The sequence below is a fragment of the Aspergillus viridinutans genome, assembly GCF_018404265.1.
Source record: "Aspergillus viridinutans IFM 47045 DNA, scaffold_15, whole genome shotgun sequence".
In the NCBI taxonomy this organism is placed as follows: Eukaryota; Fungi; Ascomycota; class Eurotiomycetes; order Eurotiales; family Aspergillaceae; genus Aspergillus; species Aspergillus viridinutans.
In genome coordinates, this window is record NW_025091231.1 from 412295 (window position 1) to 436108 (window position 23814).

General features: G+C 50.7%; 7 protein-coding genes across 7 annotated transcripts; 6 read left to right on the top strand and 1 right to left on the bottom strand.

Annotated features, from left to right (window-relative positions):
• Positions 1–398: 398 nt before the first annotated feature.
• Aspvir_003481 (glutamine synthetase family protein) lies at positions 399–2036 on the top strand (the record flags this gene model as incomplete). The annotated part of the gene is made up of 5 exons (XM_043275063.1): positions 399–816; positions 863–1122; positions 1169–1221; positions 1270–1947; positions 2006–2036. The coding sequence occupies 5 exons, from the start codon at positions 399–401 to the stop codon at positions 2034–2036; spliced, it is 1440 nt and encodes a 479-aa protein (XP_043130998.1).
• Positions 2037–2355: 319 nt separating this feature from the next.
• Aspvir_003482 (D-serine ammonia-lyase DSD1) lies at positions 2356–3721 on the top strand (the record flags this gene model as incomplete). The annotated part of the gene is made up of 4 exons (XM_043275064.1): positions 2356–2526; positions 2582–2698; positions 2759–3245; positions 3312–3721. The coding sequence occupies 4 exons, from the start codon at positions 2356–2358 to the stop codon at positions 3719–3721; spliced, it is 1185 nt and encodes a 394-aa protein (XP_043130999.1).
• Positions 3722–3917: 196 nt separating this feature from the next.
• Aspvir_003483 (dienelactone hydrolase) lies at positions 3918–5522 on the bottom strand (the record flags this gene model as incomplete). The annotated part of the gene is made up of 3 exons (XM_043275065.1): positions 3918–4723; positions 4788–5225; positions 5276–5522. The coding sequence occupies 3 exons, from the start codon at positions 5520–5522 to the stop codon at positions 3918–3920; spliced, it is 1491 nt and encodes a 496-aa protein (XP_043131000.1).
• Positions 5523–7952: 2430 nt separating this feature from the next.
• Positions 7953–9875, top strand: Aspvir_003484 (putative MFS transporter; the record flags this gene model as incomplete). Its single annotated transcript, XM_043275066.1, has 4 exons — positions 7953–8169; positions 8240–8402; positions 8461–9522; positions 9578–9875. 4 exons carry the CDS (start codon positions 7953–7955, stop codon positions 9873–9875), a joined length of 1740 nt encoding a protein of 579 aa, XP_043131001.1.
• Positions 9876–14973: 5098 nt separating this feature from the next.
• On the top strand, positions 14974–16773 carry Aspvir_003485 (putative phthalate transporter; the record flags this gene model as incomplete). Its single annotated transcript, XM_043275067.1, has 7 exons — positions 14974–15191; positions 15245–15284; positions 15331–15544; positions 15680–15825; positions 15870–16087; positions 16135–16596; positions 16650–16773. 7 exons carry the CDS (start codon positions 14974–14976, stop codon positions 16771–16773), a joined length of 1422 nt encoding a protein of 473 aa, XP_043131002.1.
• Positions 16774–17182: 409 nt separating this feature from the next.
• On the top strand, positions 17183–17816 carry Aspvir_003486 (uncharacterized protein; the record flags this gene model as incomplete). The annotated part of the gene is made up of 2 exons (XM_043275068.1): positions 17183–17532; positions 17582–17816. 2 exons carry the CDS (start codon positions 17183–17185, stop codon positions 17814–17816), a joined length of 585 nt encoding a protein of 194 aa, XP_043131003.1.
• A 947-nt stretch (positions 17817–18763) lies between these two features.
• Positions 18764–22008, top strand: Aspvir_003487 (glycine decarboxylase subunit P; the record flags this gene model as incomplete). Its single annotated transcript, XM_043275069.1, has 2 exons — positions 18764–21890; positions 21953–22008. The coding sequence occupies 2 exons, from the start codon at positions 18764–18766 to the stop codon at positions 22006–22008; spliced, it is 3183 nt and encodes a 1060-aa protein (XP_043131004.1).
• Positions 22009–23814: the final 1806 nt, after the last annotated feature.

Here is a 23814-nt window from a genome sequence, read left to right on the forward strand (position 1 = left end):
ATGATTCTTTCTGAGCTGCCATCATGATAGATGATGTCGAGTTGGTAATAATAGTGCACAGCTGGAACGTTGATTCCCCCACCCCTTATCGATAAGCGCGGTCTCCTTATCGCCTTTCCCCTCACTCATCCAGCGCGGTCCCCCATCATTGCTGTGCCCCCGCGGTTACTATTGAGCCCCCTCACAAGTTGCGATTGAGATGGAGACCTTGCTTGAATTGCATCGTCGCGGGTAATTCCATTGGCCAATGGCTGCTTCTCGCGAAATTGAGGCCCATGCTACTGGAGCAGTGCGGCATGTCCAGCAAGCTCCACAGTAGCATCGATGTTGGCCGGCCTTTTAAGAAGCTCTTGTCTCAATCATATTTCCTCTCGTATTGAGTTCATACCATTATAAACATGGCAAAAGATACAATCACAGTAGAGGATCTCCCTCGCCTTCTTGAACACGACATCAGCGTCAAAGTCGCTGGCATTGACTGCGATGGCATTCTACGCGGAAAGGTGATGGCCAAGGAGAAGTTCCTCGGCATCGCGCAGAAGGGCTTTGGCTTCAGCTCCGCAGTCTTTGGATGGGATATGCAGGATGTGCTCTACACTACAGATGCAAAGATCGCACCTCCCGAATCAGGCTACGTCGATTTCATCGCGGTGCCAGATCTCAGCTCCTACCGACGGATACCGTGGGAAGACAACATCCCTTTCTTCCTGGTGCGCTTTGTTCAGAACGAGAAGCCGGTCACTGCAGATGGTCGGAGCATGTTGAGATCGATAACGGACAAGCTTGCGGAGGCGAAATGCCAGGCCATGGCTGGAGGTAAGTTTCTTGGTCTCAGACCGAGTATTTCAGCTAATGTGTGTAGTTGAACTCGAATTTATGAATTTCCAGACGCCTTCACAAGACGGATACGCCAATGGATCGCAGACTCCCGATATCGCTGCCTTTCTGGAAAGAAACGCACCCAGTGCCCTTCGCCCGATGACCGCCGGCAGTTTCTCGTACAGCGCGACACGGCCGGTAGCATTCAAGAAGTACTTTTGGGATATCTTCAACACCAGTGCGCAGTTTAACTGTGGGATTGAGGGGTGGCATACGGAGGGAGGGCCAGGTGTCTACGAAGCGGTTAGTAAACTACATACGTATGACAAGAACTTTCTAATCAGTACAGGCCCTCAAAGTGTGTGATATTACCGAAATGGCAGACCGGGTGTCCCTATTCAAGTAAGTCATCGTTGGTGTCGCTGGAAAGACATCTTGCTAACTTGTTAGACTTCTGGCGAAATCCATCGGAATCGAGCACGGAATCACCCCCTGCTTCATGGCAAAGCCCATGTACGGCCAACCTGGCAGCTCCGGCCACATCCACATCTCCCTCTGCGATCTCGAGGGAAAAAACCTCTTCGCCAGAGACACACCTGATCCCAATGCCCCCTGGTCGGATGCAGCCGGTCTGTCAGACATGGGCCGACAATTCCTCGCCGGCCTCCTGGAGGCTTTGCCGGATATCATGCCCCTGTTCGCACCTACGATCAATTCCTACAAGCGGCTGGTGGAGAACTACTGGGCGCCTGTGAATATCAGCTGGGGCCTGGAAGACAGAATGGCGTCGATCCGCATTATCACGCCGCCGGTGTGTAAGCCCGGCGCCACGCGGATGGAAGTGCGCATTCCTGGCGCTGATCTGCACCCTCACTACGCACTCAGCGTAATCCTTGCTGCTGGATGGCGGGGAATCGAGAAGAAGCTTGATATCAAGGTACCGCCTATGTCGGCGTTGAAGCAAGGTGATCGACCGGAGCTGCTGCCGAACACACTCGAAGAAGCCATCAAGCGATTTAGTGCGCCTGAGAGTATTGCGCGGGAGATTCTCGATGGGGAATTCGTCGATTTCTTCAGTGCCACGCGAGAGCATGAGCTCAAAGTATGGAGGGAGGCTGTAACCGATTGGTAAGTTGTCACTTGTCAACCTTGAGTTTCTGACCGATAACTAATAGTTTATGCGTAGGGAATTCAAGAGATATATTGAGACTGTATAGAATGCAGAGTTCAGCAATTTGTATTATGAAGTTATCCACGAATGACAGATTTTGCCAAGTATTTGCATAAGGTTCGAATCTATAACTTAGAGAACATACCGTGGCTCCACTCTAGATACCACTGAGTTATCCCTGGCCAGTTGGCCGCAGATGTAACCTAATCTCCCAAGGCGTGGGGGTGAATATCATTGATAAACCCCCAACCGCCAGTTGACGGAGTCAACAATCACCTTCCCCTTGCAATCTTTCTTCAAAGTTCAGAAAGAGATTGGTCCATATCCCAACATTATATCTAAGTATCAACCAATTATCCTACACAATGGACTTCTCCCTGCAAAACCACAAATCCTTCATCGGCCGTCCGGCAACGGACCTACCCACCCCATCAGTGGTGCTCAGCAAGCCCGCCCTAGAACGGAATATCAAACAGCTCCTCCAGGACGTCAAAGACCTGGGAATCTCCTTCCGGCCGCATGTTAAGACACTCAAGGTACCGACCTCAAGTCTACTCCTTACCACGTAACACGCCTGCCTAACCCTGCCAGTCCCTCGAAGTAACACGCATGATGCTCGGCAACGGCACACACCGCAAAATCGTTGCCTCAACCCTCTGCGAGATCAGGGGAGCCCTCCCCCTCGCGGAAGAGGGCATCCTCGACGAAGTAAGTCCAAGCCGTGTCTCCTCCCACTGCAAACACTAACAACCAATGCGAGTGGGAAAGTGCCTCTATGGTCTCCCCATCTACCCCAGCGCCCTCCCGCAGCTGGCAGCTCTCTCATCGAAGCTCAGAATCGTCCTTATGGTCGACAATGAAGCCCAGATTGATGCCCTGGAGGCCTTCGCCCAATCTACGGGGCCTACAGCCCCCTGGCACGTCTTCATTAAGGTTGACGTTGGCTCCCACCGCGCCGGGCTGGAGAGTGCCTCGCCTGCGCTGCGCAAGCTTGTGGAGAAGGTCGAGGGCTCGTCTGTGGCGGAGGTGTACGGGTTCTACTGCCATGCGGGGCATTCGTATGCGTGCCGGACGGAGGAAGCAGCGGCGGCCGTGTTGAGGAGTGAGGTGGAGGGTGTGGTTCGTGCAGCGGAGTATCTTGAGAAAAAAGAGGGGAGGAAAGTGGTGGTGTCGTTTGGGTCGACGCCGACGGCGCACGTGGTGAATTCTCTGCGGAGGGCGTTGCCGGAGGGGATGGAGGTGGAGTTACATGCTGGTATGTTTGTTTGACTTTGACTTTCCGTTCAGATGGACGGATTTGATGCTGATGCTAACTGCGCAGGAAACTTCCCCGCCAACGACCTGCAGCAAGTCTGTACCGGCCTCGTAGCCGAAGACCAGCAGGCGGTCCGCGTCCTGGCGGAGGTGTGCAGCGTGTATCCTGAGCGTAACGAGGCGCTTATCAACGCGGGGACGGTCGCGCTGACCAAGGAGACGAGCGAGGTGGTGGGCTTTGGGCGGGTGACTGACCGGCCGGGGTGGGCGGTTGTGAGGATGGCGCAGGAGCATGGGATTTTGGGGCTGACGGATGCGTCGGCTGGCCAGAGGGTCGAGGAGGAGTTTCGTGTGGGCCAGAAGGTGATACTGTATATCCAGCATGCTTGTATTACTGCTGCCCAGCATTATGTGTATTATGTTGTTGATGAGGGGGATGTGGTTAGGGAGACCTGGGTGCCGTGGAAAGGGTGGTAGTTACGAGTACGCATAGGATAAGATTGATCATTATCATGGATATATAACACAAATCACGAAAGCCAGAGAAATAAACAAGATCCCAGAGAAGTCGTACATGAAGGAGTGGTACCTCGAACGCATAGCAATCTGTTCACAGTCACGGTCATGGTCACGGTCACGGTCATAGTCGTATCCATCACCAAGGTCGAATTCATTAGTCGTCATTTTCTCCATCATCATCATCATCCTCCACGGATGCTGCTTTGTTCCCATTGCTCCCAATCGCAACCCCGTTCCCATTCCGCTCGGTCTCCGTCTCCTCCTCCTCACCATCAGCTTCATCCTCTTCCTCCGGCCCCGGCTGCGACTGGCGCTGTACACTTTTCCCTTTAACATTTGCTGGCTTCACAGAGTCCCCGGCCTCGCTCCTCAATTCTGCGCCGGACTCCTCCACGAGCTCGTTCTTCCCACGCCTGCCCTTGTGCTTCGCATGCGCCGCACGAATCAGTCGATTATGGTAGTGCCGTTGCTCCGTCTCCGGATCCTCAGTCAGGATCCTCCGTGCGGCTTCCTTTCCGACAACCGGCAGCCGATCGACGCCCTCCACTCCCTGTGGCACGAGCTTGGGGTCCAGTAGTCCGATCTGGACGAGTACGCTCGCTTGGTCCCAGTAGACGTGTTCAGAGTACAGCTTTCCGCAGCGCACGCTCACGATGCTGACGAGGATCACTTCGACTTTCTTGTTGGTTGGTGGAACACCGGGCAGCATCCAGGGGATCTCCTGGGTGTGTTCGAATGAAGCGTAGAGTTCGTCTACGACGCGGTCAACGCCGATGGTCCGTGATAGAAGGCGCAGCCGCATCGATGGCGGCAGGTTGCGGAGGAAGTGATGTTCGTAGAACCGACGTAGGTCGCGTGCTCCAATGCCTCCGCTCATGGTCGGAGCGTAGGTGACATTTGGGGTGAGATGGTCGACATACTGCTCCATTACGTTGTTAAGATTCATAGAGAAGAATCTCGCTGTCGACGTCAGTCGTCAGTCATGAATGCCCTGAATATTGCATTGAACAAATGGCAAACATACCCTCCAGATGTTCCTCCCACCGCCTCTCAAGGTCAGTCTTGTCTGTAACTGTCGACCGTATCACCTGCAGCGAGCGGGAGAACGCCAACTCGGCTGCCAGGCGATCGTACTCTTCCAGGTCGTGCTCGGCGAACCCCGGCTGCACGTTATCATAAGTGTAGGCTTGGTGTCCGATGCTGAGACGCTCGCCTGTCCCAATACCCTGGTTGATCCGCCTCGTGGTTCGACGCTTCTTCCCCTGCAAGCCCAATGCCGTAGGCACGGTAGTTACGTCTACCGTTTCACCAGCAAGATGCGTCAAGAAGCGGACGGAGGGAGGGAACGACGAGCGCGGATCGGGAATGTTGGTTGGATAGTATGATATCAGAGCGCTGAGGCGGCTGGCGTTTGTGGGTTTGAGATAGAAATCCAGACAGAAGGAGGCGGCATCACCGAATGCTATTGCCAGTTAGTTTTATATACTCCACTGGATACGCAAGGCCACCTACCGATGACAGCATAGTTGACCCCTACGCCCAATCCCTCCTTGACGGACTTCAATTGACTGGTATATTCCTTCCCTCCATCATTATACGGAAGGTACATCACCTCAAAACCCTCATCCTGCCATTGACGAATGAACGTAGCGTCAAAGTCCGGTGTTTCGGCCGTGATGCAGATACGAGTCTTTGCTAAGCTGGAGTTGTAGAGAAATCCTCCGCTCGCACCACCCGCGTTGATAGTGAGGAGAGACATGATCCTCGGGTGTTGTGCTGAAGGTTTGATCAAAGTCCTGGTTGTTGTATCCGCCGTATATATAAGGGGTGAGCCCACGTGGAAGAAACGGATGACATGAGATTATGGAAGAATGTCCAAAATTCTGAATCAGTGGTTCTACAGGGGATTATCTACCAGATTATTTGGTTCCGTGGACTGCGTTGCTGTGCTTCCTACGTCATCCCAATGAAGCGACTCTTCCGCAGCCACTACGTCATTGTATCTTCACCAACATCATCCGATTTCTGCTTCACCTTGATAGGCTCAACCGGTTGACAGAATATTGAATGCAGTGACAGTTGTCGTTCAGAACAATCGAGAAGGTTGATCTTCTCGTGCATGACTTATGCTGTTCACAACTGAATCAAGAGGAGAGATATTCTGATGTGATGGAAGCTCTAACAGACCAGCAACAAGATTGACGATACCAACGACACCAATAACACCAATACAAAGTCAAAAGACAGCCATACTCCACATGCCGACCGATGGACTCAAGTTGTTTGACAGTGGCGAATGCCTGTCATGTACAGAGTAGAGCGGCAGAGGAACAAGTAATTCGTTGTTCTACCCATGGATGGCACTCATCTCCGTAGAGCCTGAGACACCTCTTTCCCTCTTGTGTTATTAGTGACAAGCACATATATTTCCAGGCAATCAGATCAGGATTTCGATAATCCTTAGTGTGTCAAATGATCGGTAGTGCGTTTGATGATGTAGATGAACCTGGTTTTCAGCAACACACTTTGGAGCAAACGCATACACTAGTTCGTCTTGAGAATATATTTCTATTTCCCAGCGATCCATCCCTGTTTAGCAACACATTTATTATACTGCACAAATATTAAGGGATGCACAAACAATGGACTTATTATTCAAAGCGCTAACTCCGTACTTTTTCTCACCTAAAAATAGTCCTCATGTCTGTCTACAGGCTACGGATAATCGCGCCTTGGCGTAAACGCCCTCACTTCGACTATCATGTGAGTTGATATCTTCAGCTCCAGCGTAAGCAGACCCATTTGTTATCATCCTCTGCTAAACTGGTTTCAATCGATATCTCCTTACTATCCGACCGATATAGTATCCACTCACTTTACAATGGATACAGACAAGGCATGATACCACCTCCCCGCCTAATCTTACCCCCCCAGATCTACATGAGATGCTGACAGCTACCCTCCCAGAATCTACCTCCTCCCCCCTACAACGATGAAAGTCCTTTGAGCATGGAACCCAGCGCCCCAAAATATACTCCATATTCCGATGCTACTCCTACGAGCATCACGGTTTCGCCCACATTTCAGCGTTTAGAGCTGGATCCCCGCGACACGATCTACCCTTCCTCTCCCTCCTCGCCTGCTCTGGCGAAGAGAGTCGGGCGCTGGTGTTGTGGCCTTCTCTTTGGATTTGTGATGGTGGCGGTGCTTTTTCACGTGTGGCTTTATTTGGCGTTTCAGAGCTGGCGGTTTTAATACCTGTGCTGTAGCCTGGCGGGATGTTGTGTATATAGGAATATGCTGTGTTTTGGTTAAGGACTCCAAAGTGTTGATGGATGAAGTCCTTGATGGCCGAGGTCTCGCGGACCACCGACCGTTCAGTATCTATGACATGTCCTTTTCACTAACACTTCCCACGGCAGGAACTGGTCAGCATCATCGAAAAGCTCGCATCATGTGTGAAATTGTCGATGACAGCTTGTATGCGTCGAGTTCCGTAGGTTGATACTCCGCTCAGTCGATAGCGGATTAGCGGTCGCAAATCGTGTAAGGAATTACCAGTGGAGAAGTTCGGCAATTCCGGCTCTTCGGTATATCGCAGAAGATCCATCCCGATTCTTTAGCAAATTACTCTGTATTCATCTAGAAAATTGTCAATATATATTGTAGTGACAGGTTTGGAGATATTTCAGCCATCTCTAGTACAGGTGTGACCGAATTGTTGCCGATAATCTGATAGATCGCTGGAATGACCGATAAGATGCTCACATTGACCATGGTTAAATGGTCCTTTGTTGATAGTGCGACGACGGCAATTGGTCCAGTCCTAGAGCTGTCTTGTGAGCCGAGCTCAGTTCCAATAGGTGAAAGCGCCATGGAATTGTAGACAAACAGAAATAGTATCATAAATTATAGGTTTAATTTAAACTGAAGGAAGACAAGCTGTCAATCATTAACGTCATATGCCCCATTGAAAATTTCTTTCTGTGGGGTTGCTGTGAACAGGGAACTCGCTCCAGAAGCTTCGACTGGCGGGAATGAGTGAGTAACCTTCGCGCCCCTCATAGGTAGCAACCATCACCGCGCTTTCAATTATCAACCCGTGTCGCAATCAGAGGTATTATCTTTCAAGAGAGCATCACGCTCATCTCGTGTTGGGTTTACTGACATTGACCAGGCGTCAGAGGCCATGTCTTTGGTGCAACATGTCTCTGCAATTGACGGCGTGGACCGCGAAATAGAACCAGACCTTCGTGACGATGAGACCATAACCACCTACCATGACGAATCCTTGGTGCCAATCCGACGCAAAATTAGCTACGATGTTCTTCATGAGCGCCAAGAACCGGTGACAGATGTTAAGTCGGGCACTCCGGCGTACGAGGTCTCGACTGCGGTTAGACTTGGTATGCAAATTCGTCATTTTTGCTTTTTTTCCTTTCGTCGATTGAGGATGGGACCCTGACCTACTTTCAGTCCAGGTCATTATCACGATCCTCGCTTGTTGGTTCGCGTCTGGAATTGTGTTCGGCTTCGCTGCTCTGAAGCCTGTCCTGATCAACGAAGGCGTCTACCGCGACCTTTGCACCGAAGAGGAATTGCGCGATGGTGTAGAAGTTTGTTTTGAGCAAGATCTTCGGTATGTTCTTTTTACCAGATTATCTATTTATTCCCTTGGCTGAACAGTAATCCTTCAGGCTGAATTTTTTCTTCACCATTGGCTCCATCACCGCCAATGTATCTGCTCTGCCGGTCGGGACCATCCTCGACCGATATGGTTCGCGCCTCTGTGGCTTCATCGGGTCCGCTCTGCTTACTGCTGGTAGCTTGTTGATGGCGCTTTCATTTTCGCGACCGGATTTCGATGGGTACATCACTGCCAACTTCTTCCTAGCTCTTGGAGGGACATTCATCTTTGTGCCCTCGTTCCAGATCGCGAATGCGTTCCCCAAACGTGCGGGCATCATCGTCGCTCTGGTTACTGGCGCATTTGATGCGTCTGCTGCGGTGTATTTATTCTACCGCATCCTCTATGAGACCAACCCGGAGACTTTCACACCGCAGAGGTTTTTCCTTGGCTACGTGGCTGTTCCGGTCTTCCTGCTGGTTGCTTTGATTACGATCATGCCTGCGCAAGATTATCAGTCATCACATCAACTGGAAGTCAAGATGGAACAATCCAAGGATCCTATGCGGGATATCCACGAGTCAGACCAGGAGATCGAAAGCGACTCGGAGCTGCGACGGGTGCGAAGTCAACGAGCCGAAGAACGCATGGACGATATGCGCATGATCGACCAAGTTCTGGGTGATGCCGACGAAAGAAGACATCGCGAGGAGCAGGAAGCGGAGCGCCATGCGACCAGTGTGGTCTGGGGTGTCCTCCATGGCTTGCCCGCACGCAAGCAGATGGCCACGCCGTGGTTTATTCTGATCACCTTGATGACTGTCCTGCAGATGCTGCGGATGAACTACTTCATCGCAACCATTCGGGCCCAGTACGAGTTTATGCTGGCTTCCGACACGCAGGCTGAACTGATCAATGAGTTCTTCGATGTCGCCTTACCGGTGGGTGGTGTCTTTGCCACCCCGTTCATCGGTCTGCTCTTGGACCATTTGAGCGTTCCGAACATGTTGACGATCATTGTCATTCTGACAACGCTCATTGGAGCCCTGAACTCGGTGCCAGCAGCTTGGGCCGGTTACACCACCGTGACGTTGTTCGTCCTGCTGCGCCCGCTCTACTATTCAGCCATGTCGTAAGTTTTTTTCTTGTTTGTCTCCTGTGTATTTTCGTGGGCTGACCTCGGCTAGGGACTACGCCACCAAGGTGTTCGGCTTTGCAACGTTTGGGCGCGTGTACGGAACCATTATTTGCGTGTCCGGCTTGGTGAACTTCAGTCAATACGCGCTGGACGCGTTGACACACGGGCCGTTCGACGGTAACCCAATCCCTGTCAACATCTTCCTGGCGGCCGCGGGGTTCGTGGTAGGGACGGTACTTGTTTCGTATGTGCAGATCGCCGGGCACCGCTTGAAGGAGAAGAGACTGGCCTTGGAGGGGGAGGAAGAGCGCGAACGATTAATTTCGATTGAAGAGGAGGATGTTTGACCTTTCTCTCAGGTCTGCGATGGTTAACTTTATGCTTATCTGCATTGCGATAAGAGTCGTAATTATTATTTGACGGATAGACTGTCATGCTTTGGATGCCATACTACCTAGTTTTACCTAGGTCGGACATCTGCCTGGCCATCAACCACATGGCCTGAACCAGAAAACGACGATAGTGATATCTACCCCGTACTTAGTCCTAACACTGTATCAACCAAACTCAAATCGAAACTCAATTTCATAGCTGTCTGACCTGCTCAGCTCTCGGCCGGAAACCCCCTCATCATCTACGATGGACAAAGTGGCCAGTCAGTGGACTGGACACTCCTAAACCTCCCGCAGGGGAGCCACCTGAAAACTCAAAATCGCAAAATTCGGGGTAAGCACCAGAACGGGTAGATATAGGCGTGTTCCTGTCGGGCGATTGCCTGATCGGTTGCGAGATGACAAGGTAGCTTACCAGCAGGGAAACGCTGAGCTTGTTTACGAGGTTGCCAAGTTTGCCCAGGAAGTAGTCTTTTTAGTACAGTGCCGACCGTCATTGCCTTCCATATCGGGAAACAGAGAGATACTGTTTCAAACCCTAATCACATGATACGCTAAACCTTATACGGCTACTTCCGTATTTAAAAATTTGTTCCAAGTTTGCATGGTAACAAGGCTGAAAGTATAAAACCACATATTTATGTACTGTTACATGTCCAAAAATAACCACCCTGCCCACCATCCCGTCGTTCGTTCACACTCCTCCCAACGTATAGTACTGTAGCAACTGCAGTTACCCAAACCACTTACAAAATGGCCAGAAACATCGATTCCTGGCAGCGTAAGATGATTGTTCATATGATATGCAACAAGAACAGACTCACTACATCGCAAATGGCAAGGGTGGCGCAGTGTAGTGAGCGCTCTATCACTAGTTAACTACTTACCGCTATTTCCGCATACAGGGAGACGCTCTTTTTAGGAAAAGCCTTCTTGAGTCACACCTTATACCTTGCATTAGGCGCTGATAACTGGATAACACCATCAGCCTTCTCTTACTTGATGTAGTATATTAAGTTGCGCTTAATCCCACTCAGCATTCCGCATGTCTTTTTAAAAGATTTCCGTTTCACTAAATCCTCTTCGCTTTTACAATGGCTCCTCAAAATCATTGTGGAGAGACCAAGGGCAGCTTAAATTTGACAGAGGGTTCCTTATGCCACTATTTAAAGCAAGAAATTTACCTTTCATATCATTATATGAGAAGCAACGTCGATGCTGCTTTTTTGCCATTTTTAATTTTTCCAATAGCGTCATTGCTATACAGGGAAGCAGATATATTCGAGGCCCTGCGTTCCATTGCCTGTAATAATGCCTTTATTATCTGTTTAGGACATCTGGGGTGCTAAGTTCGTTGATAGGTGCCTTACCGTATGGATTTTTGTACGCCTACACAATTGATCTTGCAAACAGCGCCGAAGGGAATGGCTTGGAAGATGCGATCAATAAGCCCAATCGACCAATCGTGACCGGAAAAACGAGCGTCGCTGCAACGAAAGTCAGGTATTATATATCGACTGCGGTATGGTTCATATACAGCTACATGCTCAATATCCATATATGGACCATGCTCTGGATATTTACAGTTTTCTGTTCCTACATGCTCCGCGCGGCCAAGTTTGGGCCTATAAAGGATCTCTCCATGGCATTAGGGACTGTTGCTCAGCTGATGGCTTGCTGGGAGCTCGGAGGTTCAAATATCGAATTTGGATGGAGTTGGGTGAAGATGATTGCGACTTGGGTTTTCTTCACAGTATCGATTCAGGATTTTCGCGATGTTCCTGGTGATAAGGCCTGCGGTCGTCGAACAACACCGATCCTGCTTGGAGATATTCCAGGTATGTCATGCAATCTCCAGAAAGTCACCTTTTACTGACGTAGATTATCCAGCCCGCTTGTATACGGCCTGTGGCCTTATTTCCCTCGAGGTCAGCTACCTATTGTGACAAGAATTAGCAACGACTAACAATCTACCACAGTACATTTATATATTTCACTGGGTCTTGGATTATCAGTACAAGAAATCGACGCTAATGATGTCAGTCATCATAGCCTGTATAACCATTTCGCTCATCTTTCGGATGGCTTTCTTCCGGAGAATCGAAGATGACCGGATTTCATACAGATGGTACTCAGCCTTGTACATTTCTCTACTGCTTGCTGCTTGTCTTGCATTTGGAAAGATCTAAGCGGATATCAAAATGTCAATGACAAAGCATTCCTTGATAAAGTCAAGTGGACAACAATATTGTTATAGAAGTAGAGCTCCAGTACCGTTAACCAATCTTACATCAGAAATATTACTGGGTTTTCCTTTATTTGGGCCCCGTAGAAAATAGATCGGGGAGTCAAATCTTGTTCCATATCCTTCACCATTAGATGGTGAGGTAAGAAAGGAAGGTGAGGTAAGAGAGAGCTCTGGTTATTCTTCAGCACTCACCAAGTATCCAGGGAATGTAAGAGATCTCTAAGTGTAGTGCAAAATATATAGCTACTGTACAACAGGAGTGTATCTTATGTACATCCTGATAGCATCTGCTCAACTTTAGGACTCCCTTTGCCCTATCTCCGCCAAAAATTTAACCCCAAACTCATGAGTGCTTGTTATGCTCAGATACGAGAGAAAGATAAATAACAAATGTAGTAGCATTTGATGAATTAAATAAGCATGAGGAAGGAAGAAGGGAAGATGTGAGATGATGAAGGATGGTGGTTAATATAACTAGTTATCTTGTGGATGCCTGACACACTGGGCATCAACAAAACATCTACATCTCACCATATCACACATCTGAATCGTGACGGCGCTGCCCTCAGATAAATTTAGGATACAGATATACAACAGATTTCCCTAAGCAGTGACTGTAGTGACCAAGACAATAATATCTACTAGTAACTCTATTTGACCACTTAGCAATTTATCCGTGGTTTTCAGGTAGGATATTCTACCCAAACATCTCATTACCCATTGCCATAAAAAAGTGTGGCGTGTCATTAGTTACTTCCACGTCTTTTTGGCTCGTCGTTTCAGGGTTTACTGCGTGCGGCAGCGCGCATCCCCCAGTTGATCATCGCGAATATCTTCAGGGGAGGGGTAGGTAGTCTAGAGCTGTACTCCGTAAGGGATTAGCCAGGAATGCCTGATACCTAATGAACACCTGAAGCCGCCACATGGGAATAAGCAATGATAATCACGATACAAATCTTACTGTCAAGCCTTGCCTATCAACTTGACCGGAGATTGACAACCAGGGCAGCGTCAGACCCTCTGCAGTGAAGCCACTGAGGGATGGAAGAGGGAAGTTCCCAGACTACCAACGGTCGCCTTGTTTGCTTGGGTTGCATGGAGCCTTCTAGTTAGGGATGTGAAAATGAAATTTCAATATTTCGAAATTTCTGAAATTTGGCTGCTTGAAATGTAATTTGAAATGGGCCTTGAAATCCTGAAATAGCGCTAATCCTAAATAGGTAAGGAAGTGATCAGCTGACCAATAGGGACAATTTGGTGGTCATATGGGTAGTCGGACCCGATCTTCGGCCATTGGCTTGGTTGGGGCCAGGGGAAATGATGACTCATTAATGCCAAGAAATTTTGAAATGAAATTGAAATGAGAAAAAAAAGTGAAATTTCAATATTTCGTAATCAATTGGCCAATTTTGTAATTACACCATCACTACTTCTAGTCGTCCAGGCCTCCAGAGACTTGTATCAATACGACTGGGGTACAAAATCAGGTACCATTACTATGTATATTCATAATTCGTAATTTACGCGATTCCAAATTAGGTTAACCCCATCATGTGATTAGGGTTTGAAAGAGTGTCTCTCTGTTTCCAGATATGGAAGGCAATAACGGGCGGCACTGTAGTCTTTTGGTTCGCGTGGTGTCTGAGCTGTGGTGGATTGGTTAGCGGTCTGGGGCTGCGACTAGCCTGGACCAAGACATGGATGTGGTTTTGCAGAAAGACAAGGCAATCCTGTGCTGCGCTGGATAGTTGCGCTTGCATGCATTTGGGAGATTTTTGGCCAATGGAGGGGTGCTTTGATCCTGGTATAGATTAAGGTTGATGGTAGTTGGTGTCTAGAGACTAGACAAGGGTTGTGCCTAGGTTATGGGTGAAAATGGACAGGGTCTGGAGATAACTGCCTTGCCTAGGTACCTAAGCTACAGAGTGCACAGCTACAAAAAAGACTAAGGAGAGGTAAAACAGGCCCCTAGATCAGCCACAATTGGACTTGAAAAGTTGGCGCGGGTGAACGCGGGGTTCTATACTGAAGTTAAACTGACGCTCTGCTAGTTGCTGAAGAAGATACGTTGACTGCGGGATTGTGAAGACGGACATTAGTAGATTGGAGATTTGGATGGGAAAGACATGCTAGTTTCAGGTTGATTGAGTCGGATACCTTATCGTATACTTGGTGTCGTACAGTCTGCTGGATGAGGTTGTATCTGCAGGACAGCGACCAGAGCTTTCCCACTCCTACATGGGCACACACCATTATTCCCGCATCCATCCAGACTTTTGTTTTTACTCTGCTCAACCTGCATGCTCCAGCTGACCGCGTAAATTCCATCGCGAAACCTAAAACCGCTTGGCCCTGATCCTGCCAAGCTGCCAAGGGCCAATGTTGATGTCAGTTGTCTCTTCTCCCCCGCATCCAGACCTTCTCCGGATCGTCCTGTTGCGCCGCTCTCCACATACCCCAGCGAAAATGTTGGGGAGCAATTCTGGTTTCCCCTATTTTATCTGGGGTGTACTTGCCAGCGACCGAGGTATTTTGCCAAACCAGGTCGGCTATTGCTCTGTTCTGTTTTGCGCTGTCGGTAGTTCTTTGTGCCTACATTCCACACGGACGAATTAGATCAGCTGAGGCTGGCTAGCTCGAGGGGGCTTCAGATAGAGGGGCAATTGTCTACAGCTTGCTATTTGACTGTCATAGGGTGTGCGATCTGAAACTTATATCTATCTGTGTCTGTCCCGCCGATCTTAGACTAAACCAGCAATTCTGACTGACAGCTCAACCGCAATTGCAGAAACCAGACAAAACGCAATGTCTCCTTTTACCAGCGAGAAGCCTGGCAGTGTGGAAAATGTCGAAGATGTCGGCCAGCGCGCTCTCGACAACATTGACTATGACGAGGAATACTCGTACGAAGAGCAGCGCAAGATCATCCATCGCATTGACCGGCGGCTGGTCACCATGGCGGGTCTTGCATACTGCATCTCGCTGATGGACAGGACGAATCTCAGTATGGCTGCTGTGGCGGGGTATGAGACCGTTGACTTCGTCAGATGCCATTGGATGATGTTAACTTGAGCAGTATGATCAAGGAGTTGGGATTGCGTGTCGGAACGAGATATGTATGTGCGACGTCTCGATCTCAAGTACCTGATACTGACTCGATAGTCCGTCATTGTGCTTATGTTCTTCGTCCCCTATGTCATCTTCCAACCCGCCATGACGATTATCACGAGAAAACTGGGCCCTACATTCTTTCTGGGGTCTATTGTCATTTCATGGGGCGTAATCTTGATTGTATGTTTCCCTAGTCAAGTCGAGGGTCATCAGCCTAATCGCGAGACAGGGAATGGGCTTCACGAAAGATTGGAAGCAAATGGTTGTATGTCGTATGCTGCTCGGTATTCTGGAAGCAGGGTACTTTCCCGGCTGTGTGTACCTGCTTTCCAGTTGGTATGTCAGATGTAAGTGTGTCCCTTCGCCCCGGATGGCGGTGCTATTATCTGACTTGATATAGACGACGTCCAAAAGCGCTTCTCGGTGTTCTATCTTATTGGATGCGTTGCCTCGGCCCTGGCGGGTATTCTCGCTTTCGGCTTGTCTCAAATGTCTGGTATCCAGGGCCTGGGAGGCTGGAGATGGATCTTCATCATGGAGGGAGTGGTAAGTTGACCCCACAAGACCTAATGCCAGTGCTGATGATATAGATCACCGGAGTTATTGGAGTCTTGACCCTGCTCCTGCTCGTCGACTTTCCCGATCGCGCACACAAATCCTGGCGATTCCTCAGCGAAAAGGAGTGCGCCTTTATCGTCCGGCGCATCAACCGGGACCGGTCCGATGCTGATAATGAGCCCTTCACTCTAAGACGCTTCCTCACCCCCGCGCTCGACTTCAAGATTTGGGGCTTCGCAATGATTTTCCTGTAAGTTTATTTTCTGGCAGTGACCACTCCACCACTGACCATCGCAGCTGCACAACCACCGTCACCTACGCCATCGCATACTTCCTGCCCATCATCCTCCAGGAAGGCATGGGCTACAGCGTCGGCGCCTCGCAATGCCTCGTCGCACCCCCCTTCGTCTTCGCCGGCATCGTCATGTTCGCCTCCGCCTGGGTCGGCGACAAGTACCGCGTGCGAGGCGTGCTCGTCGTCTTCAACTCCATCCTGTGCCTCACCGGCCTGCCCATCCTGGGCTTCCACTCGAACAACGCCGTCCGCTACTTCGGCGTCTTCCTCGCCACCGCCGGCGCCAACTCCAACATCCCCGCCATCATGGCCTACCAGGCCAACAATGTCCGCGGCCAGTGGACCCGAGCGCTCTCCAGCGCGACGCTGGTTGGATTTGGTGGGATTGGCGGCATCATCAGCAGTCTGGCCTTCCGGTCCCAGGATGCGCCGGGATATCGGCCGGGCATTTTGACGACTATCGGGTGCGTCTCCCTTTCTTTTCCTCTTATTTCTGCAGTAATACTAACTGATGCAGATGCAACATTCTGATTCTGATCATCGTGGCGGCTATGAGTGTGTGGTTCCGCATCTGCAATAAGCAGGCGGATCGGGGGCAGCGGATTATCGAGGGGTCGGCTGACTTTCGGTATACGATCTAATCATCTATGGATGAGATATAGTACAATCCTTGATGTAACTAGCTTTCACTTAATAATGCACTTTAATGAACTGGTCCTGCAGTACAAGCCAAGGAAATCTGCTAGCTGATATCTATCGTCTATGCCTAAAGCATCCATCACCCCACACAAAACAAGCCCTGTCAGCAGTCCATAAGGTGCCTGGCCTGGTCATGCAACTGCTGTCATCATGCTCCAGGCTCCAGCTCTAAACTTATCGTAATATAGCACAGCGCCTAGCATAAGACTAAGATACCATACCCCGCACTAATCATCCCTCTAACCACCGTCTATCTATCTAGCACCACAACCAAAGTTTAAGCATAAGTACACAGAAACACAGCATCAATAAACAATATACCAACTGACTAACCAGCCAGCCAAAGGCAAAATGCCCTGCACAACCTGCCCAACAACCCACCCCTGCCCCCGCTGCAGCGGCACGGGCACTACGTCTGAGCCCTGCCCGTCCTGCTTCGGCAAACGCGGGTTCTTCGAGATGGAGGGCGGCGGCGACGAGGCGCGCGGGGAGTTCCATGCGCCTTGCATCTCGATGCAGTGTCGGAGTTGTGACGGTGAGGGAATTGCGTTTGAGCGGTGTAGGGAGTGTGTCGGGGTGGGGTATTTGAGGGTTTATTGTGGGAGGTGTGAGGAGGAATTTCGGCAGTATCAATATCGGGGTCGGGATGGGGATCGGGTGGAGGAGAGGGAGATGAATGAGAAGGGGACAGATATAGGAGAGTTTGTGGCTCCACATGTTTCTGTCGAGCGACTTTTTTGATATGCCTAGCTTCCCTTGCATGCAATTGCGGAAGCATCGAGGTGCTGAATGGTGGGATGAGCGCATGGATGAGTATAGGGATACAGAGGAAGTGGAAACGTTTGTGACTAACAAGCTGGATGATTTAGCTGCATATGAGAAGGTCGAGGATAAGGTTGAACACTACAAAGCCCTCATGGACAGCAAGGAGATGACAACAGAAGATTTTATTTACACCGTTTCCACTCTTCTCAGTTCTAGTTGAGAAGTGATTTCTTATGTCCAGCATCATGAACATGTTGATCTTAAGCCAATAGAATAGCATGTGACGTTGGAGGTATAGAGGTGGTTGTATTATTGGGGTCTGCTTACGGCTTACTTATAGATAATGCATTAATGCTATTATTCTTCTATTACTAGTCAAACTAGTCAAATTTGATCCGAGGGACAGGCCGTGGGCAGCGGAGTTGCTGCAAGATAATGGTTTGACTTAGAGTAGATGGATTATCGCGTCGACTGCAGAACTGATATGTTGCCCCAGATTTAGAAATCGAGCTATGGTTCTATTATTGAGCCATTATTGGATGTCCCCGGTATTTCCCTATGAGAACTCCGCAGGAAAAGCACCTCGGGGAAGTATCACGAACACCAGAGAAGCTGGACTGCTGGAGTAGCTGATGGTTAGTTCATCTGCACGACAGGGTAGATCAAACGGAAGTCTGGAATTCTTCATGTCTAGCTCAATTGAATAGAAGCTTGGATCATTGACACACGGTTTTCCTCATTACAAGTTGCTACTTGCACCACTGGATTTGCCCTTGCTCCTGGCGATAAGTTCCCCGCGGAAAACTTCTATCAGTCGCGTCGGCGGATATTTAACCAGACGGTGATTGGCCCGGACAAGCGTTATCGGCGTGTTGAAGGAACGAGGCCAAAGTTTCCCGCCGTCGGTCGTCATCGTCCGCGGTCTTCTTGTCGGACACAATGAGCAGAAATAATAATTATGACGGCCAATCTCGTGCTGGTCGATTTTTCTTCTTCCGATGACTGCTTTATTTCTTTTCTTTCTACCATCTCAATTCTCCTACTCAATCCATCCCTGTTCATGTGTTGAGCTGGCCGAGTCGTGAGACCGACATCTGACCACATACCTACTCTCCTCTCCTCTGGACATTCCGCCTTGGTCCATTGGACTCCTTCTATCTGGCAGGCATGGCTGCATCCTGGTGCGCCCTCCGTGGCACTCGCCAGCTTGCCCTTCGTACGCGGTTGCGTACCTCTCCCGCCTCAATCTCGCTGCGCAAGGCCTCTCCCTCGCCGGTATTGGCCACTCGCCGTTATCTCAACACTACCACACAAGCAACGCCAGCTTCGCGACGGGCAGTTTATACCAGCTCCGTAGCTGACCATGGCGACCCTCATCCCCGCGATCTCTTCCAACCCCTCGACACCTTTCCCCGCCGTCACATTGGCCCCTCACCCGAGGCGGCCCAGGAGATGCTCGCCGCGCTGGACCCCCCGGTAGCATCTCTGGATGAGTTCGTCAAGCAGGTGCTTCCCGCCGATATTCTGTCCAAGAAGGACCTCACGGTCACCCCTCCCAGCGCCAACATCAACTTGCCCCGATCCAGTGTACACGGTGGCTTGGGAGAGACGGATATGCTGAAGCTGCTCGAGACCTACCGCAAGCAGATTGACATCTCCGGCAAGACATACCTGGGAACCGGCTACTACCCCACCATTGTTCCTCCAGTTATCCTCCGCAACATCCTGGAGAACCCCGCCTGGTACACCAGCTACACTCCCTACCAGCCTGAAATCAGTCAAGGCCGTCTGGAGTCGCTTCTGAACTTCCAGACTTTGACCGCCGACCTGACCGGCTTGCCATTCGCCAATGCCTCCGTCCTGGATGAGGCCACCGCCGCTGCCGAGGCCATGACCATGTCTCTGGCCACCCTCCCCATGGCTAAGCAGAAGAAGCCCGGCAAGGCGTATGTGGTGTCTCATCTGTGCCACCCTCAGACCCTTGCGGTCATGCGGTCTCGCGCTGAGGGATTCGGGATCAACCTGGTGGTTGGTGACATCATGGCGAACGACTTTGAGCTGGTGAAGAAGCAAGGTGACAACCTCATTGGTGTTCTTGCGCAATACCCCGACACCGAGGGTGGTGTGTACGATTTCCAGGCCCTGAGCGACAGCATCCACGCCGCTGGTGGTACCTTCAGCGTTGCTACCGATCTGCTCGCATTGACCGTCCTCAAGGCTCCGGGTGAGTTCGGTGCGGATATTGCGTTTGGTAACGCCCAGAGATTCGGTGTCCCCATGGGATTCGGTGGTCCTCACGCCGCTTTCTTTGCCTGCGCCGACAAGTACAAGCGCAAGGTTCCTGGACGTGTCGTCGGTGTGTCCAAGGACCGCCTGGGCAACCGGGCCTTGAGATTGGCTCTGCAGACCCGCGAGCAGCACATTCGTCGCGAAAAGGCCACCAGCAACATTTGCACGGCCCAGGCTCTGCTTGCCAACATGAGCGCCATGTATGCTGTTTACCACGGTCCGGTTGGCCTCAAGTCTATCGCCCAGCGTGTCATGGCCATGACCTCGACTCTGCAAGAGAAGCTGACTGCTTTGGGTTACAACGCTCCCGTCAAGGGCGGTGTTGTTTTTGACACCCTGTCCGTCGAATTTGCCAACAGCCAAGAGGCCGACGACCTCATTGCGGCCGCTCGCGAGCAGAACATCTTCCTCCGCCGCGTGTCTGCCACCAAGGTCGGTATCTCCCTTGATGAGACCGTTGGTCGCGAAGAGGTCAAGTCTCTGCTGCAGCTGTTTGCCAAGCACGCCGGCAAGGGCGAGGTTGAACTCTCTGAAGAGATTGGCATCAAGTCCATCCCCCCTAACCTGGAACGGACCTCCTCCTACCTCACCCACCCCGTGTTCAACACGCACCATTCCGAAACGGAAATGCTGCGTTACATCCGCCACCTCGAATCCAAGGATCTGTCTCTTGCTCACTCGATGATTCCTCTTGGCTCCTGCACGATGAAGCTCAACGCGACCACCGAGATGATCCCCGTCTCCTGGCCCGAGTTCTCCCAGCTCCACCCCTTCATGCCCGCCGACACGGCCAAGGGCTACACGCAGATGATTGACGATCTTGAACAGCAGCTTGCCGACATCACCGGCATGGCCGAGATCACCGTGCAACCCAACTCTGGTGCTCAAGGCGAGTTTGCCGGTCTGCGTGTCATCAAGAAGTATCTTGAAGTCAACGGGGGCGAGAAGCGCAATATCTGTCTGATCCCCGTCTCGGCTCACGGCACCAACCCCGCCAGTGCTGCCATGGCTGGTATGCGCGTGGTCACGATCAAGTGCGACACCAAGACCGGCAACTTGGATCTGGCCGACCTCAAGGCTAAATGCGAGAAACACAAGGATGACCTTGCGGCCATCATGATCACCTACCCCAGCACCTTTGGCGTGTACGAGCCGGGTGTCAAGGTGGCCTGCGAGATTGTCCACCAGCACGGCGGCCAGGTCTACATGGACGGTGCCAACATGAACGCGCAGATCGGTCTGTGCTCTCCCGGTGAGATTGGTGCCGATGTGTGCCACTTGAACCTGCACAAGACCTTCTGCATTCCCCACGGCGGTGGTGGCCCCGGCGTGGGTCCCATTGGCGTTGCGGAGCACCTGCGTCCTTTCCTACCTTCGCACCCGGCCAGCGAGTATTTGCAATCCAAGCGTGGGGAGACCTCTTCGCCCCCAATCAGCGCCGCTCCTTGGGGTAGCGCCAGCATTCTTCCCATTACCTTCAACTACATCAACATGATGGGTGCCAAGGGATTGACTCATGCCACCAAGATTACTCTCCTGAATGCCAACTACATCCTCTCCCGCCTCAAGCCCCATTACCCCATTCTTTACACCAACGACAACGGCCGCTGCGCCCACGAGTTCATCCTCGATGTGCGCAAGTTCAAGGATACCTGCGGTATCGAGGCCATTGATGTTGCCAAGCGTCTGCAAGACTACGGCTTCCACGCCCCGACCATGTCCTGGCCTGTGGCCAACACTCTCATGATTGAGCCCACCGAGTCGGAGAACAAGGCGGAGCTGGACCGGTTCTGTGATGCCCTCATCTCCATTCGCAAGGAGATTGCCGCCGTTGAGAGCGGCGAGCAGCCCCGCGAGGGTAACGTTCTCAAGAACGCCCCTCACACGCAGCGCGATCTGCTGTCCAGCGAGTGGAACCGTCCCTACTCGCGGGAGTCTGCGGCGTATCCCCTTCCATATCTGGTGGAGAAGAAGTTCTGGCCCTCGGTGACGCGAGTGGATGATGGTAAGTTTTCCCCTTTTCTCGTTTGTTTTCTTTTTAAAGAGATGAAGCTAATTCATGTATAGCATACGGTGATCAGAACCTGTTCTGCACCTGCGGCCCGGTAGATGAGACGGATTAAATGATACCCATGTTTCAACATTCTTCTGATTCAGTTTTATTTCAACCTTTCTTCAACACTTGCCTTGAGGCATTTACGGTGGCATGAGCAGCATGATGTGATTCAACAAGTCATGATAGACATTGGGATGGCGTTTACTTTGTTTAGACTGGCGGCCAGCTGTGGCAGCCAAAAATAGCGAGTTATACCAGTTTGCACTGCTCAACGCAGTGTGCATATCAATATATCATCATATCTCTATTAATCTATCATAGTGTACCTCTCTATACTCCGTATGTCCCCCCCTCGACGTAGCTTCACCTCACGCAGGAGTTTGGCATGTTTGCAGTTCACATCACCCTGGCTTTGTCGCGCTCAATGATGCGATTGGTATTTTATCTCAAGGAACATTCCTCCCTTTAATCATCCTATGTGTTTTCAATGATAGCAAATTGAGCGACTCTTCCTACTTACGACGTCAAGCCAAGCCAGCTGGTGGTACTGCGCTCCACTCCTTTTCGGGCAAGGGAGGGTATTCTGCTGACTGTCACCGCCTGTGAATGATATCTTCGACGTGAATCCATCTTCCACTCTCTTCAGATCCAAATCACACGGGCCTTATGTACCAAGTTTGAAAAACTTTCTCCACCAAAGGCATACCTTAGAATGCGACCCTTTGCTAATAAATTTACTGTCTTACGGAAACAAATAGGCATAGGAAGCACTCGGCAATACTACCAGGCTACCGCTGAGTTTATCAGCCATGGGCCAAATGGGAAGCTTGAGAAGCGCAAAGTTCCAATCAAGATTGGTGACCCCCAAAATACATATGTTATGATTCCTCCTGATATTGGCCACGCTCTTCAGGCCAGCACGCTCCTTGGCCATACCACTCCAGCGCAGGTCCAGGATCGTTCAAAGCTGATTTTCTACCACGAGACTCAAAATTTTGCTCACGGTAACGATCTTTTCCACTCACGAGGAGCCAGTAACCAAGTTGCTCTTTTTAGAAGCGTTACCTGACTCTCCCCGCCTGAATATCCCTATAAACCTTCCCTGCCGGACAGACGCAAGCACCAGCCCGGCGACGCTTTATCTCTATGGAAAGCTACATACGATAGCTCTGGATGGCACAGCAGATGGTATGCTATTTAAAAGTCGCCAACTATATCACATGCTGATTATAGGATTCAGCACACTTTGCCGAATTGGCAAGCACTTCTGGTCCAGATCTCGGCCACTCCCTCAACCACCTGAAGGACATGTAATCACTTCGCATCGCCTAGCTATTCGATGATTTTCGACATGGAAATAACATTGCCCTTTTGATGGCCTGCGTTGGATATAATGCTGTTTCCAGTACTGTAGCGTGATAATAATTCAAATTCATTGCAATCGAGTTCCCTCGCAGTCGCGAAGCTATTGTCGGATGAACATAGGCAACTAATACTCAATAGCGGCCTTTCTGAATTCCTCAATATCTGGTGTGAATTGTTCCAACAGCTTCGCCACTGACCGGTAGAAATCCAAAGACCACACACAACCATGGTCTCTCTGCTGTCACCGACACTTACTCCGTAGTCCGTAGCTTGGTAGTACTGCTGAATCCTTATCTTATCGGACTTGCCACGATCACATGGTCTTGGCGCTGCAGTGGGTACCTGAGGCATCGGAGCTGGCCGCTCTCCGTCCACGAGGGAATTGGCCGATAATGATGCCCGTCTTCCCCAATATCCACCTGACTGATTCCGGTCTGAGACCTGCTTCAGTCCTATTTAGATAGACCTCGACCCGGTGTTCCTGGTGTGAGCTTGAGTCGGAATTGCT